Raw genomic sequence first — 19,801 nt, 5'->3', positions numbered from 1 at the left:
CCATTCTCTCTGAAACCTGCACGTCATGCTGCAGCACAGTTCCATCAGTGCCAGTACTTCACCCCCTCTAGTCTAGGTCTGTGGAATGACCCAGAGCAAATAATGCATCAGCAAGTCTCTCAATCAAGGGAGAGGTGCAAGGGTGGGGCTCTCAGCCCACAATATCTGCGCTGAACACGATGCCGAATTAAACTAAATCTTTTCAGCTTGTATATGATCCATATCCCAGCATTCCCTGCATTCATGTGTCTATCTAACAGCCTCTTAAACACCACTATCACATCTGATTCCACCACTAAACCTGGCAGCCTGTTCCAGGCACCAACCACTCTGTGTAAAAAAAACTGTCACACCCATCTCCTTTAAACTTTACACCCTCACCTTAAATGGATGTCATCTAATACTTGATATTTCTACCCTGGGGAAAAGAATTCTGACTATATACCCTACCTTTCCCTCTCATAATTTTTTTTAATATAAACTATCAGGTCTCCCTCAGCCTCCAATGCCTCAGAGAAAACAACCCAAGTTTGTTCAACCTACCCATATAGCTCAAACCCTCAAATCTCGGCAGCATCCTGGTGAACCTCTTCTGAACCCTTTCCAAAGCCTCCACCTCCTTCCAGTAATAGGGTGACCAGAAATGCATGGCCTTATCTTTCTTTTTATAACATCCTCCAGGATAAAACAGTATTACATCTTCCTTATCCAAGTATAAACTTCCTAAATCCACAACATTATCAACTCACTATTGGTGGCTGTGTTTTCAATTATTTAGGCCTTAAGGTCAGGTCACCTACAATGACCAAACTACATTTTACTCTGTGTAATTTTGAGCCTAACCTACCACAATTTTCTGTCTGTCTTTCAGATATCCAGCTGTTGAAGTTTTTGTTTTTCAATTACCGATTATATTCTGTCCCCAGTGAAATCCTAGAATTTGACAGTGAAGAACTTCAGGACAAATCCAGGGCCTCAGCACCCACATCTGGGAAGAGGAGGATATTCCAGAGGACTTCAGAAATTCTGTAATTGTGATCAACTTTCAGAAAGGAGACAAGTCAGGCTGTGGTAACTATGGAGGGACCTCCCTGCATTCCGCTACAGGAAAGTCATTGCTAGGATCCTCCTCAAGCACATCCTTGCAGTGACTAAAGAGCTATTCTCTGATTCAGTGTAGATTCTATCTATCCAAAGACAAGAGTGGACATAGGAATTCTGAAAAACACCATGAACAGCACCAGCCACAATACATGGCCTTTCCCGACCTCAGCAAAGCCTTTCACTTTATCAATCAGGAGAGACTGTGGTATACCTTCCTGAAATTCAGCTGCTCACAGAAGCTTATCTCTATCTTACACTTGCGTCACAATGGCATGCAAGTTGTGATATTAACCAATGGATCTAAAACCCATCCGTACTGAAAGAGATGTCAAACAAGAGTGTGTCTTGTGTCTGTTATAGGGCAGGCACGGTAGTGTAGCAGTTAGCGTAACGCTATTACAGCGCAAGCAACCTGGGTTCAATTCCAGCCACTGTCTGTAAGGAGTTTGTATGTTCTCCCTGTGTCTGCGTGGGTTTCCTCCGGGTGCTCTGGCTTCCTCTCACATTCCAAAGACATACAGGTTAGGAAGTCGTGGGCATGCTATGTTGGCGCCTGAAGCGTGGCGACACTTGCGGGCTGCCTCCAGAACTCTACACAAAAGATGCGTTTCACTGTGTTTCGATATACATGTGACTAATAAAGATATCTTATCATTGCCCCAACAGTTTTCTCAGTTTATCTTTTTTAACATGGCATCTCACTTCCAACAAACTTCCCACGGGAGTGGAACTAATCTTCAGAGTTAATCTTCAATCTGTATTATTCCACAACTTTCAAAGGGGAATTGGGTAAATACTTTAAGACGAGAAAGGAGAGTAGGATTAAGTGGTTATCTCTTACCAAATGTTGTACAATAATGTAGCTAAATTATAATGTAAATCAACTCTGTAATCTTTTGATTTGTCAATTTCCAGTTACAGTTTCAGCCACTATAATTATGCTCTTGTAAAGATTAGGAAAGGCATCAAGCTTTAAAATTCATAATATAAAATCAGGCTTGTAAACCACATGCACAGGAGCACCTAAGCTTATTGCAAAAACCAAAGGGCACTTATGAGAACCACTGGGGTGCTTTTCAAATGCAGTTCTGGAAGGTACCAAATGTAAATTACAGGAAACATTGGATAAATGTTTGTCTATATTGCTGTTATATCAGCAGAGTATAAAAGCAAACAAGAAACAAACCAACAAAATGGTTGTCCAAATGCTGGTTTATAGTTTGTATATAAAGCACCAACCCCACCACAAAAAACCCAAATTCAACTCATACTTTCCATTAAGTATGAGCAGCCTTCTGTAAGTCTTCAGTTTTGCAACTTTCCCTCTGATGATGGAAACACTTTAAATGGACAATGCACAAAGTTTTTGAAAATCAAAACACAGCTGAAGCTGGAAATCTGAAATGAAGACACAGGAGAAAACAAAATGTTGCAGCTATGAGATACAAGATAGACAAACATATATGCCTTATTTCTTGTCATTTTATCTCCTGTGCTTTAGATGACTGTTTCTGGAAGTGCTGTATAATAACATAACTGTAACAATCATATAGAGTCAGAGAGAGAGAGAGTCAGAGAGAGAGAGAGAGAGAGAGTCAGAGAGAGAGAGAGAGAGAGAGTCAGAGAGAGAGAGAGAGAGAGAGAGACAGAGAGAGAGAGATTCAGATATAGAGAGTGAGAGAGAGAGAGAGAGAGAGAGAGATAGATAGATAGATAGATATACATATATATACATTATATATATAGCCAACTTGCCTACCTGAGCTAGTCTCATCTGCCCCATATCCCTCCGAACCTTTCCTAACCATGTACCTATCTTTTAAACATTGTAATTGTACACACTTCTACAGCTTCCTCTGGCAACTTGTTCCACAAACCCACCACTCTCTATGAGGAAAAACTTGCCCTTCAGGTCCCTTTAAATCTTTCCCCTCTCACCTTAAACATATGCCCTCTAGGTTTAGACTCCCCTACCCTTGGGAAAAGGCTGTGACCATCCACCTTATCTATGCCCTTCATGATTTTATATATCACTCAGCCTCTTTCACTCTGGGGAAAACAGTCCCAGCCTTTCCAGTCTCTCTTCATAACTCAAGCTGCACAATCCCAGCAACATCCTTGCGAATCTTTTCTGCACCCTCTCTAGCTTAATGACATCCTTCCTATAGCTGGGTGACCAGAACTGCGCACAGTACTCCCAAGTGCAGTCTCAAAATGTCTTGTACAGTTGTAACATGATGTACGCAGCTCTTGTACGCAGTGCCCAGACCTATAAAGGCAAGCCTGCCAAACGCCTTCTTCACCTCCCAGTCTGTGTTGCCAATTTCAGAGAACCATGTACCTGTACCCTTTGGTCTTTCCGTTCAACAACATTCTCCAGGAACTTGCTATTCATTGTGTATATCCTGCCCTGATTTAACTTCCCAAAATGCATCACTTCACATTTGTCCAAGTTAAATTCCATCTGCCATTCCTTTGCCCACTTTCCCCCTTGATCAAGAGTACTCCAGTTTCCTCCCATATCCCAAAGACATGCAAGTTGGTAGGTTAATCGGCCACTGTAAAGCACCTCTAGATTTGATGAGAATCGGGGAGAATAAAAATGAGATCAATGTAGGATTAGCACAAATGGGTGGTTAATGGTCGGTGCGGACTCATTGGGCGAAGGGCCTGTTTCTGTGCTGTATCTCTTTACAACTATGACTTTGAGAACTTAGGTTGGATCATGCAGCACAGATTTATTGGAATGATATTTGAAGTTTAAGGGTTAGGTTAGAAAAAAGATGACAGAAATTAGGATTTTCTTACCTTTAACTTAGAAGCTTAATAAATAATTTGCTTAATTAAGTTCTACAAGAATGACACAGAAAACTGTTTCCACTATCTGAGTCTATGACTAGAGGACATAGGTTGACAATCAGATTCAGACTCTTCCACATCAGGTGCTGGGTCAATTGCTGGATTTAAAATTTGAGATTAATGACTTCAGTTAATAATTTATCAAAGGATACAAGGCAGATTCAAATATGGAATTAGGCTTGAGACATGATCACAATGCATGGTGGAACAGTCACAAGAGAGTATGTATTTTTGTATTTTTCCATTTTTAAATTTTCATAAGACAGAAAGAGGACATTCAGTCCATCATATCTATGCCTGCTCCCAGAACGCTCCTAGCTCCCATCAGTGCCATTCCACCATTTACTGGCAGAGCAGTTGCAAGAGTAAACATTTTCATATTTACTTTTATCATATTAGCATATGACTGAGAGGACATTCAGTCCATTAAGCCTCTGTGGGCTCCTTCAGCACTCTCATAGTCCCACTCTGCCATTTAATGGCCTATTCCTGTCCCCGAGTTCACTTCCTGTAGATATTTCCTAAAGCAAGCAAATATATAATTCCCAAAAAGCAGAAAAATTGCAATTTGAAACACAAATCATTTCATCAGAACTGCATACAGCATGAATAACATACTTAAAGTATCAAAACTGGTAAGAAGCTTCACCAATGAAAAATACCTGATTCCAAAGCATAACCAAAAAGAAATCTTCAAAAGCAGGCTTTTCACAAAGTTCTTAAGGGAAATGAGAAGGGTGTGAGCAGATGGATTTTCCCCACCATACAGATTGTGGAGTTATTTCAAAAGGAAACACTCTGAACTTTCCAAGTGTTCTCAAAACAATTATTAGTCTGTAGTGACCTACCTCCAAAGCGAATGAACAGACTCCGAGAACAGAGCACACGTTGGCAGGAAGGCCGGCAGCAAAATGGCACCGGGCCTTCTTCTTCGACAGAGAGGAGAGAAAGCCCACGCGCAGGAAGAGTTCGGTGACGTACCGCGGGCATCACTTCCGCCCGGAGAGGGCGGGATCTGTATCGGGTTTAAAAGCTAGCGCGGGTAGTTGAAAAATAAATCAGTCTCGAGTTCAGACCTCCGACAGCATGTTTCATTCTTAGCTCAGTGCATAGCACCTCGCTACAACTCATTCTTAAATAGGGGAAACAAACGTTTTGACTGAAATGTTTTAAAAGAGCCTTTGAAAACTGGTAAACCAGACAGAAGTTGGAGGTCAATCATCTCAGCCAAAGGATATCTCTACAGGAGTTTCTCAGGGTAGTGTCCTAGGCCCAACCATTTTCAGCTGTTTCATCAATGACCTTCCTTCAAGTGATTAGCATTCGTAGAAAGAACAAACAATTAGCATTTCAGATCAACAACCTTTTATCTGGTTACAAAACAAGTACATGAATCCCTTGTACAGCTACCTCCTCAAGGAGTTCCAGTCCTGCTCCATTATTCTCGGTACCCAGCAGCGTTTGCTAAAGGCATAAGCTTCATGTACCATCTGACTACAACATTTTAGTTCTATTGACCACACCACAATATACTCCTCCAGTCCAGCTCAAGCTCTCTGAACTTCCATAACAGAATTGCCTGCTCTCACAGATACACAGAACAATCAAACGAACCTCAGTGGATTGCCAAGTTGTTTCTGAGTTAGCATGAAGGCCTGGTGTTCAGGTCAGATCATCAAACTGATCAGAAAAACACTGCCATACTTAGAAATATTTGCCTTCAGTGATGGAGATTTGGACGTACACTATGCAGTTCTTCACTCAGGTCATCCAATGTATTGGTGTGTTCCAGAAAACAATTCTAAACTGGCATGGCCAAGGCTATTAACAAAATTTTGCTATTTCTGCATTAGACAAATACTTTCCTCCTAATTTTCCTTCTTCAACTCTGTTCTACAACACCACCTTCCCCAGATATACAAAATGTGAAAATGACCAAGCAGATGGATTTTCCCCACCATACAGATTGTGGAGTTATTTCAAAAGGAATCACTCTGAACTTTCCAAGTGTTCTCAAAACAATTATTACTCATTCTTAAATAGGGGAAACAAACGTTTTGACTGAAATGTTTTAAAAGAGCCTTTGAAAACTGGTAAACCAGACAGAAGTTGGAGGTCAATCATCTCAGCCAAAGGATATCTCCGCAGGAATTTCTCAGGGTAGTGTCCTAGGCCCAACCATTTTCAGCTGTTTTATCAATGACCTTCCTTCAAGCAAAAGGTCAGAAGTGAAGATGTTCACCAACAATTGCACAATCCAAGCCACACCCCATCCTGACTTGGAAATATCACCGTTCTGCAATGCGTCAAAATTCTGGAACTTTCTCCCAAACAGTATTGTTGGTATATCCACACCTCAAAGACTGCATGGGTTCAAGAAGGCAGCTCACCACCACCTTCTCAAGGGCAACTAGGGATGGGCAATTTATTGTTGGCTCAGCTTGCAAAGCTCACACCCCTGGAATGAATATATAAAAAGAAATACATAATGACAGTCAATGTATACCCCAGCAAAGCACACAGCACTCAAAGCAAAATATTGGTGTGGGGTGGGGTGGGGGGGAGAGGGGAATTGATTTGAAATTTATTCTAATTAAAACATTTGATTGGCTATATCATGTTTACCATGCATTTCTCAACTCTTTAATTCTCCAAAACCGTGTCATAAAGTTAGTGTTTCAAGCTAAAAGAACAAGAGTGAGTGGTTACATTTTATGTTTTAACTTCTCAGAATATCTTGATTGATCCAAGGCAATAAATAGGGAATTTTCTGCAATAAATGTCACACCCATCACTATTATGAAGATGAAAGTACCCAGAGAACTTCTCAGACCCAACGATACATCGCTTAAAGGGCTTTTATCTGTGGAGGGCCAAACTCCAAACAAAGCCAAAATTCAAAATGTGCTCAGCAGCCATGGTTACCAGGCAGCAAAAAGGACAGAAATATGGCTGAACAATTGTTTCCTGAGCTTGAGGCCCCCAATTCATTACTCAAGCTAAGATCTGTAAACTCATCACAGGCTGATTTCACATCTCACAGCCAAATCAGCACATAGAACATTATAGCACAGTACAGGCCCTACAGCCCACGATGTTATGCCGACATTTTATCCCGCTTTAAGATCTACCTAACCCTTCCCACCCACATAGCCCTCCACTTTTCTATCATTCATGTGTCTATCTAAGAGTCTCTTAAATGTCCCTAATGTACAGTATCTGCCCCCACAACCTCTGTCAGCACTGCATTCCAGGCATCCACCACTCAGTGTAAAAAACTTACCACTGACATCCCCCTTTTACCTTCCTCCAATCACCTTAAAATTATGCCCCCTCATGTTAGCCATTGTCACACTGGGAAAAGGTCTCTGACTGTCCACTCAATCTATGCCTCTTATCTATACCTCTATCAAGTTACCTCTCATCCTTCTTCAACTCCAAAGAGAAAAGCCCTAGCTCATTCAACCTATCCTCATAGGACATGCTCTCCAATCCAGGCAGCATCCTGGTAAATCTCCTCTGCACCCTCTCTAAAGCTTCCACATCCTTCCTATAATGAGGCGAACAGAACTGAACACAACAAGTAAGTGTGGTCTAACCAGAGTTCTATAGAGCTGCAATATCACCTCGCAGCTCTTGAACTCAATACTCCGACTAATGAAGGCCAACACACCATACGCCTTCTTAACTTACCCTATCGACCTGCGTGGCAACCTTGAGGGATCTATGGACGTGGACCTCAAGATCCCTCTGTTCCTCCACACTGCTAACAGTCCTGCCATTAACCTTGTATTCTGCCTTCAAATTCGATCTCCTGAAGTGTATCACTTCACACTTATCCAGGTTGAACTCCATCTGCCACTTCTCAGCCCAGCTCTGCATCCTATCAATATCCTGTTGTAATCTACAGCAACCTTCTACACTATCCACAACACCACCAACCTTCGTGTTAGCAGGAAACTTACTGACCCACCCTTCCACATCCTCATCCAAGTCATTTATAAAAATCACAAACAGCAGGGGTCCCAGAACAGATCCCTGCGGAACACCACGGGTCACCAACCTCCAGGCAAAGTACGCTCCATCTACCACTGCCCTCTGTCTTCTATGGGAGAGCCAATTCTGAATCCACACAGCCAAGTTTCCCTGGATCCCATGCCTCCTGACTTTCTGAATAACCCTTCCATGAGGAACTTTATTAAACGCCTTACTAAAATCCATGTACACCATATCCACTGCTCTAGCTTCATCAGTGGGCTTTGTCACATCCTCAAAGAATTCAATCAGGCTCGTGAGGCACGACCTGCCCCTACAAAACCATGCTGACTGTCCCTAATCAGCCTATGCTTCTCCAAATGCCCATAAATCCTGTCTCTAAGAATCTTCTCCAGTAATTTGCCCACCACTGAAGTAAGACTCACTGGTCTGTAGTTCCCAGGGTTATCCCTACTCCCTTTCTTAAACAAAGGAACAACATTTGCCACCCTCCAATCATCTGGCACTACTCCTGTCGCCAGTGAGGACACAAAGATCATCGCCAAAGGTGCAGCAATCTCCTCCCTCACCTCCCGTAATAACTTTGGATATATCCCGTTTGGCCTCAGTGACTTATCTATCCTAATGTTTCTCAAAAGTTCCAGCACATCCTCTTTCCTCACATCAACATGCCCTAGCATATCAGCCTGTTGTACATCATCCTCACAAACGTCAAGGTCTCTCTCACTGGTGAATACTGAAGCAAAGTATTCAGTAAGGACCTCTCCTACCTCTTCCGACTCCAGGCACGTGTTTCCTCTTTTATCCCTGATCGGTCCTATCCTCACTCTAGTCATCCTCCTATTCTTCACACACGTGTAGAACGCCTTGGGGTCTTCCTTAATCCCACTCGCCAAGGCCTTCTCATGCCCCCTCCTAGCTCTCCTAAGTCCACTCTTAAACTCCCTCCTGGCTACCTTGTAACTCTCCAGAGCCCTGTCTGATTCATGCTTTCAAAGCCTTCGGTAAGCTTCTTTCTTCCTCTTGACAAGGTATTTTACGTCTTGTCAACTACAGTTTTTTCACTCTACCATCCTTAACCTGCCTCAATGGGGCAAACCTATCTAGAACCCCATGCAAGAACTCCCTAAACAACCTCCACATTTCTGCTGTGCACTGCTCCAAGAACATCTGTTCCCAATTTTCGCTCCCAAGTTCCTGCCTAATAGCATCATAATTCCCCCTCCCCAAATTAAATACTTTCCCATATCGTCTGCTCCTGTCCCTCTCCAAGGCTATGGGAACAGTCAAGGAGCTATGGTCACTGTCTGCAAAACGCTCTCCCACCGAGCGATCTGAAACCTGATCAGGCTCATTGCCAAGTATCAGGTCCAGTATGGCCTCTCCTCTAGTCAGCCTGTCCACATAGATAAATACTGAGATAAGTTGAGTATCATGGTGGCAGAGTTAGCGAAAATTTTAGGAAATATAATCATCTTTGGATATTTTGTGTGCGATTTATTTTGGTGATAAAGCCAAACCCAACAATCTAGATTACTTCTGAGGTTCACGTGAAACATTATATTTTAACCAAACAACCAGATACGAATATTTTAGTAAGTTATGAACTCAGAAATGCCAGCATTTATTAACAGCATTCTTCTTGCTCAGGTTGCCACCAAAACAACAACAAAGCTATAATGGTTTCCTCATTTATAATGCAAGGAGTAGTGATCTGTGTGTTTTACAACTTGATCTGCCTGAAATTAATTTTAGCTTGCATCAGTAAGATTTTTACAATGAATTCTGAGTTGTGCTGCTCTGTGTCTTGACGGGCTTTACTCCACTTACACATAGTCAAGCCATAGATAATAGTTAGGAAGGAACTACTGACAGAATGGTGTCCTATTCGGGGATCTGATGAGGAAACAATGGAAGCTAAGATTGACCACAAGATACAGGAGCAAAATTAGGCCATTTGGCCCATCTCGTCTGCTTCGGCATTCAACCATGGCTGATTTTCTTTTCAATCCCATTCTCGTGCCTTCTCCCTATTACCCTGAACCCCCCCTTACCAATCAAGAACCTATCAATCTCTGCCTTAAATACACCCGATGACTTGGCCTTCACAGCCCTCTGTGGCAATGAATTCCACCGATTCACCACCCTCTGGCTGAAGAAATTCCTCCTCATCTCAGTTTTAAAGAGTCATCCCTTTATTCTGAGGCTGTGCCCTCGGATCCTAGACTCTACTACAAATGGAAACATCCTCTCCACATCTAGTCTATCCAGGCCTTTCAGTATCCAGTAGGTTTGAATGATATCTCCTCTCATCCTTCTGAACATCAAGTACAGGTCCAGAGACATCAAACGCTCCTCATAAATTAAGCCTTTCATTCCCGGGATCATTCTTGCGAACCTTCTTTGGAGGATCTCCAGGACCTGGAGAGGTATGGGCTGGGGGCAGGTAAATGGGACTAGCAGAATAATGTTTCAGCACAGACTAGAATGGCCAAATGGCCTGTTTTCTGTGCTGTAGTTTTCTATGGTTCTATGGACCAGCTATTCCCTCCTTAGATACAGGACCTAAAATTGCTCACAACATTCCAAATGCAGTCTGACCAATACCTTATAAAAGGCTCAGCAGTACATCCTTGATTTTATATTCTTGACCTCTTGAAATGAATGCTAACAGTGCATTTGCCTTCTTTACTACTGACTTAACCTTCAAGTTAACCTTGAAGGAATCCTGAAAAAAGACTCCCAAGTCCCCTTGCACCTCCAATTTCTGAAATTCCTCCCCATTTGGAAAATAGACTACACCTTTATTCTTTCTACCAAAGTGCATAACCCCACACTTCCCTACTCTGTATTCCATCTGCCACTTTTGTCCACTCTCCCAACCTGTCCAAGTGCTTCTGCAGACTCCGCCTCTGCAACACTACCCTTTCCTCCATCTATCTTTGTATCGTTTGCAAACTTGGCCACACTGCCATCAGTCCCTTCATCCAGATCATTAATGTATAAAGTGAGAAGTTGCTGTCCCAACACTGACCCCTGCTGAACTCCACGAGTCACCAGCAGCCATCCTGAAAAGGACCCCTTTATCCCCACTCTTTGACTTCTGCCAGTCAGCCAATCTTCTATCCATGTTCGTACCTTGCCTCTAGCACCATGGGCTCTTGTTTAGCAGCCTCATGTGACTTTTGCAGTCCTCTAGGACTTTCCCTGACTCCAGTGATTCTTGATAGATCACTACTAATACCTCCACAATCTCTTCAGCTACCTCTTTCAGAACTCTGAGGTTCAGGTGACTTATCCAACTTCAGGCCTTTAAGCTTCCTCAGCACCTTCTCCTTAGTGATGGCCACTGGACTCACCTCTGCCCCGACTCTCTTGAATTTCTGGCATATTACTGGTGTCTTCCACTACAAAGACTAACACAAAGTACTTATTTAGCTCCTCTGCCATTTCTCTGTTCCCCACTACTACTTCTACAATATTATTTTCAAACGGTCCAATGTCCACTCTTGCCTCTCTCTTACCATTTGTGTATCTAAAAAAAAACTTGTGAAATCTTCTTTTATACTATTGGCCAGTTTACCCTCAAATTTCATCTTCTCCCTCATAGCTCTTTTCATTGTCCTCTGTTGGCTTTTAAAGGCTTCCCACTAATCTTTGCCATATTGTATGCCTTCTTTTGCTGTCAGACTTCCCTTGTCAGGCATGGTTGCCTCATCCTCCCCTTAGTGTGTTTCTCCCTTGGGATGAAATTCTGCAGTGTCTCCCAAACTACTCCCAGAAACTCCTGCCATTGCTGCTCCATGATCCCTGCTAGGTTCCCCTTCCAATCAACTCTGGCCAGCTCCTCCCTCATGCCACTGTAGTTACCTTTAATGAACTGTAATTCTGTTACATCAGATTTCAGCTTCTCTCTCTCAACATTGTAGGGTGAATTCTATCATATTTTGGTCACTGCCTCCTAAAGGTTCCTACACCTTAAGCTCCCTGATCAATTTGCCTCATTACACAACACCAACTCCAGAGTTGCCTGTTCCCTAGTGGGCTCTAACACAAGCTACACTAAAATACCTTCTCGTAGATATTCCACAAATTCCTCTTCTTATATAGTCTACCACCAACCTGATTTTCCCAGTTTACACGCATATTGAAGTCCCCCATGTTTACTCCAACACTGCCTTTCTGATATGCCTTTTCTGTCTCCTGATGTATTTTGTACCCCACATCTTGACTACTATTTGTAGGCCTGTACATATGCCCTCACAATTAAGGGAAACTACTAGAATTTGGCAATGCTTAAAAAGGGAAGAGAGATCAAAGGTCACCTTCTGCTTTTAGAAACAATAGCTGCAATGCAAGGCTTTGATAAGAATGATAAAAAGTGTTTGTTGTTTAGTATGGTTGCTTTACCCCAAAACACCAAGTATGCCTGACCCAAGGTAACTTCAGATGACAAAAATCAACAGTTTCAAGAAGCTTGCAGGTACAGGAGTGATGAAGTCTTTAAGAACATAGAACAGCACAGCACAGGAACAGGTCCTTCGGCCCATGATGTCTGTGCCAACTATGATGCCAATTTAAAATGCACACTGGCCCAGGTGTGGTCTATATTCCTGCATTCCTCACCTGTTTATGTTCGTATCTAAATGCCTCTTAAACGTTGCTGTTGAATCAGCTTCCATCATCTCACTTGACAGCGCATGCCAGGCACCTACCATTCTGTATATAAAAATAACTGCCATGTAAATCTCCCCTAAACTTTCCCCCACTCACCTTAAAGCTTTGACATCTAAGTGTTTGACATTTTCATCCTGGGATAAAGACTCCAACTATCTACCCTGTCTATGTGTTTCATAATTTTATGTACTTCAATCAGGTCACCCCTCAGCCTCCGACACTTGAGAGAAAACCTCTCTTTTTTGCAAATACTCTCGAACATCAACTGCTCTGCCCAAGTCCAAAAAAATGGCAGAGAGATGCCTCCCACCCCGGACATTCTCTCTTCTTCCCCCTTCAATCGGGCAGAAGATACAATAGCTTGAAAACATGCACCACCAGGCTCAAGGACGACTCTTATAAGACTCTAGTACGCCAAAGATGAACACTTGACCTCACAATCTACTTCGCCATGGCCCTTGCACTATACTGTCTGCCTGCACTGCACCTTTTCTGTAACACTATATTTTGCAACACTATATTCTGCATTCTATTGTTGCTTTGCCCTTGTACTACCTCAATGTACTTATGTTTTGAAATAATCTGTATGGATGGCAGAAAGCTAACTGTTTCACTGTATCTCTGTACATGTGACACTAATAAACTAATTCCAATTCCATCCTGGTGAACCTTTCCTACACCCTCTCCAAAGCCTCCACATACTTCTTGTAATGCGACAACCAGAACTGCACACAATGTTCCAAATGTGGCCTGACAGAAGTTTTATACAGCTGTGTCATTATAAGACAATGACACAAATTATTCAAGAGGAAGAACCCTAGGCATGTCCACTAACAGAGTGTGGGCTGTTTAAAATGAACATGACAAGGAGGGTTAAATCGCCATGTTGGCTAAGAGCCCTTAAAATGAAAAGGCATTGACCCAAACTGATCAGACATTATACCAAGGTATACTGTATCAAAGTGAAATGACCAAGATGGTTAAAAGAAACACCTGATTTTTCTCACTGACAAAATACAGCAAGAAGTGATTCAAGATATTTGGGATAACATGGAGTATTTGTGGGAATTCAAATATCTGGAAAATCAGTTTGATGAAGTAGAAATACAGAAAAAGTGGTGGAGGAACTCAGCAGGTCAGGCAGCATCCATGGAAGGAAATGCCACCTGACCTGCTGAGTTCCTCCAGCACTTTTTGTGTATTGCTCCAGACTCCAGCATCTGCAGAATTTATTGTGTCTCTGATGAAGTAGAAAGATGGTATAACTTCACCCACTGCTGTGATCACAAGCCAAAGCCCACAAGCAGGAAAAAGAGGAGAGTTTAACAATAATTTAGTGACAGGTGTTAACATAGCAGAAATGGCTTATAACAGATTCAGTAACAATGAATAGTGAATTAAAGGAATAAAAGAAAGCAAAGCAGCAGATAATACTCTCCATGTGGCCTTTAATGTTTCTGCCAGTTAAGAGGATATGAGGCTTCCCACAGACCTGATAGGATATCAGCAAGTAAAAGAGACAGTAATCTGTTCCTGTGTATATGATCAGAAAGAATCTGTATGTAGATTCTATGGAAGGAGAGAAAATTGCACCAAGCTCCCTATAAACAGGGAGGTGTAGAATTGTTACTTTGGCTGATAAGAGATGGAATATGCCGTGTAACCACAACTGCAAAACCTTTTATCTGTGGTGTTAAACTGGTGTGTCCAGTTATAGACTCATCATTTAGTATTGAGCTGACTCAGTGTCAACAGGATGTATAATCCTTCAACCGTTACTCCTAGGAAAAGAACTGAATATTCATATATCTGACCAAATGTCCTGTCTAAATTTGGATGAATGCATGAGCAAATTTGGATACGATATTAACTTGCTTGAACACAAAGTCCAGGCTAAAGCACAAAGTTATCAAATAGTCTGTATATCATAATATGTATTGTGGGAACTCTGAAAGTAGTAGCACAAACCATTATACGTGGCTTTTCTCACATCATTACAGCCTTTGACTCCATTAATCGGGAAGGATCATGGGAACAGTAATTCATCTCCATTTTACATTTGCTGCATGATGGCATGCAAGCCACAATGCCAACCAATGGGTTTACACTGTGCACCTCCAGCTCCTCTCACCCTGTCTCCTGTGAGGATGCCATCCTTTCTCTTCAATTTCTCAGTCTCCACTCCACCTGTTCTCAAGATGATGCTTCTCTTTCCAGAGCTTCTGAAATGTCCTCCTTTTTCAGAAAATGTGGCTTCCCTTGTACCATATTTGATGGACCCTGACTTGCATTTCCTCCATTTCCCAGACCTCTACTCTCACCAACCTCCCTCCCACTCCAAAAACAGAAAAGAGATAAGAGCTCCCTTGGTTCTCAGCATTTATCCCACCAGCTTCCCCACCCAGCATATCATCCTTTGTCACTTACGCAAGCTACAATGGATCCCACCACCAGTCACATCTTCCTCTCTCCTCGCCTTTCTGCTTTCCGCAAGGGACCACACTCTCCGTAACTCCCTGGTCCGCTCATCCCTTTCCACCCACCCCTCCCAGTCCCCTGGCACTTTCCCCTGCAACTGTAGGATGTGCAATGCCATCATATCCCTTCACCACACCCCTCACCACCATTCAGGGGCCAGCTGAGGCAGAGATTCATGTGCACCTTCTCTAACCTCATCTATTGCAATCAGTGCTCTCGATGTAGACACCTCTACATTGGAGAGAGTAGACTAAGCAACTGTTTTGTGGAGCACCAGTACTCTGTCCACAAGGGCCATGTAGACCTTCAGGTTGCATGTCATTTCAACTCCCCTTCCCATTCCCACAGCAACCTGTCTGTCCTCGGCATTCTCCACCACCACAGTGAGGCCAAACACAAACTAGAAGGACAATACCTCATATTCCACTTGGGTAGTCTACAACCCAATGACAGGAACATTGAATTTTCCAGTTTCAGGTAACCCACACCCCCAGTGTTCCTCTCTGACTCCTACCGATCTGAGGTTCTCTCTTCTTTTATTCACATATTCCATCCCTCCCCCCACCACCCCCCCACTTCCACACCCACCCCAGCATCAAGCAAGACGCTGCTTGACCTGCTGAGTTCCTCCAGCAGTTTGTTTTTTGCTCCAGTTTCCAGCACAGAAGGGTCAATCACAAGAGGATTTGTGTCAATCAATTGTCATGGGCATGATTCTTTTATATTATCAAGGGAGATTTGGGAGCAATCCTGGGCAACCTGAAAGAAAATTACAGCCAACACTGCGGTGAGTCACATCCAGAAGCAGCGTTCGAACTAATTACATGGGAGATGAAGTTGGTTAATTAAGGGTTAAAAGCTGCAGATGATCATTATAGAACAAAGGCTTCAGCAGTGGATACGATTTCATCGTAATATGAATTGTTTATGATATAATCCTGTATCATTATTCTTTTATGGTTTCTTTTATTTGTAGTATTTTACATCATGTTAATAATATTATAGTTTCAATAAACTTCTGCCCTGACAGAAAACATAACAGGTAGCAAGGAGGACTACCTAGAGAGATTCTAAATCTAGGTCTATATATGCATAATATTTCACCATTGTTTTAATATATTCATAAACTTACTTCCTTCAACCCCATATTCAGCACTAATTTGATTTGCCTTTTTGGCCACTCTATTCTCTGTCTACAACTAAAAAGTGATTCCCTTTTCAAAGCTCCAAGTTCTCTCTGTCATGGAACCGCTTGTGACACATTTCGAAAGTTATCCCCTCAGTTATCAATGCCCACTCTATTCCCTTGAGTGAAGCATGCAGATGAGCTCAATACTCCTATAGACACCGTGGAAATGCACTTTCCAAAAGATGCCAATGAACGAGGTTAGGAGAAACCCAGGTCTAATTTTCCCCTCACTGGTCCAAAAATGCAAGGACCAAATAGATTCAGTTAACTTAACATAGACCTATTGGACATTTTTCTCACCACAGATTCTGTCTGCCCTGATGGGTACCTCCAGCACTTTCCATTCTGATTTCACATTTCCAAAGTCCAATTGTGCTTTTATACTTGTCTTCAAAACAAACACTGGAAACTTCACCCTTCAAAATGATGCCACAAAACCCCATGACTTATGTGTTTCTAAAGTAGCACTGCTTTTGCAGTGAAAATCCTCTTTTCCCAAATACATTTGCTCCAATGAAATACCACTTCCATAATAGTAAAGGCAACAGGGCCTAACAATGTTTGCTTGCAAGGCAGATGTGCTGCAGAACCAACAGCTCCTCTAACAACACTGTTCAAGCCAGCTACACTTGCATCTACCCAACAAAGTGAAGATTGCTGAGATATACATGACCTGTCAACAGTAACCAGGACAAATTCAATCCAGCCAATGACCCAACTCATCATTCCTTAACAGCACACTGAGGTATCATGGATTGCAGCAGCTGAAGGTGGAGGCTCACCAACACCTACTCAAAGTAATTATCGGCGATAAACAAGTTCTTGGTATCAAACCTGTGAATGAGTTAATTAAAAAGTTACTAGAGTAACCAAGTGTTAATAGTGACCCCACAGCAACGTCTCTGCATGAAAAGGCTCAACTTAACAAAAGCCTAATGTGGCTTGGCAGCAAAGTTATCACCTTCCCCATAATAGGCTGAAATTCAGATTTGTAACCTTACTTACATCTACTGTGTTGGAGGCACTATCCTTCAGATGAGATGTTAAACGAAGGTCCAATTGCCCGGATAAATAATAATTGAAGAGTCTACTAATTGTCCTGAGTAACATAATTCCCCAATAAGGGAAATTGCTGATTCACCTTATTGTACTCTGCCAACTCTACTGCCGAAATGTGACAAAGTGACAACAGAGATTACGATTCAAGTAAAAAGAAAATCTGTAAAATCCTTGAAGACATTTCTCATGCATTTCCTTTGACATGATCATGTAGAAAAATTCTAAATTATATCAAAACCTGAGTTAGGAGGTCATATGGTACAGAGGCCTGGGTTTCTTTCACTGACTATAAGAGATTGTCGGGCAGAGTGATTATGCGACAAAGAAAAAAAGATGTGACACGGGCAACCTAAAACAAACCAAATCTGATGAAGATGAGCAACAGAAATGGAACATTGACCAGTCAAGTCATTTCCATTACTCTGTGACCTAAGAAACGTAAGTATATCAGATACTGCACATTTCCAAAACAGTCTTGTTATTTCATGAATGGCTGGAAACATTTTCAGCCAGGTTGTATCTCCTCGAAGTAACATGTTAGGATTGCTTAAGCACTTCCTTACCTGCACAGGGGGAGTCCCATCATTGCTGTATCTAAACTCCCCTTCGTCTCCACAACTGACTTGCTCGTAATCCTCCAGCATTTTCACAGTCATGCCTGCCTTCAAATTTTCCTGAATATATTCCACATAACTGCCTCGACTGGCAAAGTTTGAGCGTGATTTGTAAGCTGTAGCTGTTTTTTTCCGAGGTTGTGGTATCAGAAGACTATTGGTGGTCATGTTCCGTGGCTGAAATATCGATTTCATGTTTCTGGGCAGCGATTCACTCATTGACCCCATTGTGTGATCAGGTTGTTTATTCCGATCCCAGCCCATGACACGAACTAACTCAGAGATCAGATTTGCCATTGCCATGGTGAACTCAAACTCACGGGACAGTCGCGTCTGTTCTGGTACTTGCAAGGCAGCACACTCCTGGCGCTCTCCACTTATATCTTGTCCACTATTATTTAACTTGTCCATCAGCGAGGTGACACACAGATAACGTTTTACCAAAGAAAATAAGAGTTTACCAGGAATCTGAAACGGAGAAACAAAGAGCACATAACCGTCCAGTTAATACTACATTCACTGTTAAACCCACCTGTAATAATCATGGAATTCAGCCCACTTTCAGTCATGTTTCTCTCTCCACAGATTCTGTCTGGCCTGATGGCTACTTCTAGCATTTCTGTTTGATTTCACATTTCCAACATCTACAGTTTATTTGCTTTTCCTGACATGATGAGATCCAAGCATGGATGAAGGGTGGAAAAGTTGACAGGGAATTTGTAGATGAAGTGCTGGGTACCAGGAATCGATGGAAGCCACTGTGCTGGTGGCAATGGGTAAAAGGGACCAAGTGGCATGGGTTGTGGGTGTCAGAGCAGAAAATAAGTTGAAATTTACAGAGGGTTGAAAGTTGAGGTTGGGATGTTAGTCTGTGAAACCAACAGACAAATGAGGATTTCAACAGAAGAACTGGGGAAGGGGAGACACTGGTGAAGCCATGCAGAGGTGGAGAGATACACTTGGAAACATCTCAGGGTCAATGAGATCATCGAGGTTGCCAAGGTGTAGGGGCAGTATGTGGATGAAAAATGCAAATCATTGAAAGATTCTTCGGGATTGCATCCAGTCAACCATCCAGGTCTGGGAAAAGAAACCATTACACATTCTCTTCTGGTAATGAGTTGGAACCAAGGATAATTCTTCAAAGGTGAGCTTATTAGAGAGGCATCAAGAGCATTTCTCACTGCCTGCACTAAATGCTTCATAAGTAAGTGAAGCAAATTATGACTTCAGTTTAGACAGTTCCAGTATTCTGGCAGATTGATTCTGGAGTCTTTCCACATGAAAATGCATAAAAGGCAAGCAATGATTTAAAAAATGAAAACACAGTGAAAAACCTACTTGAACTATTCCTTACCAATATACCCATGGCAGAAGCATCAGTCTGTAGTAGCACTGACAAAATGGTCTCCCATTGTCTTTGTGGGAAGGTACTCCAATCTTTGCATTGAGGACACCCTCCATCATATTGTGTGGCACTGTACTATGCTACGTGGGATAGACTCAGAACAGATCTGTCTGCTCAAAACCGAACATCCGAGAGGCCACGTGGACCATCAACAGTGACAGAAATGTACACCAGACTCATCTTTAAACTCACGTGCCAGCATTTTCCTTACTCTTGCATTATTAACCAGCCAGAGGGACAATTATGGTTCAACATAACATGCTAAAGGACATGCCAGGAGAAACACCAAGCATACCTAAAAATGAGGTGCCAACTACATGAAGCTGTAATGTAGAATTATATCCATTCTAAAGAGCATGTAATAGACACAGCCAAGCAATCTCTCAACCAACAAATTAGAAGAAAGCTTTGCAGTGC

The 19,801-nt window shown here is 42.3% G+C and overlaps 1 protein-coding gene across 3 annotated transcripts in view; it reads right to left on the bottom strand.

Annotated features, from left to right (window-relative positions):
- The window catches only part of LOC127575480 (cullin-9), a 163,884-nt gene that overhangs the window by 102,002 nt on the left and 42,081 nt on the right, over positions 1–19,801 (bottom strand). For all 3 annotated transcript variants that reach the window (XM_052025410.1, XM_052025412.1, XM_052025411.1), the window contains one exon: positions 17,926–18,444. In XM_052025410.1, the coding sequence (XP_051881370.1) occupies positions 17,926–18,444 (519 nt within the window). The remainder of the gene's footprint in view (positions 1–17,925; positions 18,445–19,801) is intronic.

This window comes from Pristis pectinata, chromosome 10, assembly GCF_009764475.1.
Source record: "Pristis pectinata isolate sPriPec2 chromosome 10, sPriPec2.1.pri, whole genome shotgun sequence".
Taxonomy (NCBI): Eukaryota; Metazoa; Chordata; class Chondrichthyes; order Rhinopristiformes; family Pristidae; genus Pristis; species Pristis pectinata.
Note: the sequence above shows the minus strand (reverse complement) of the source record. Positions and strands in the feature narration are given on the sequence as shown.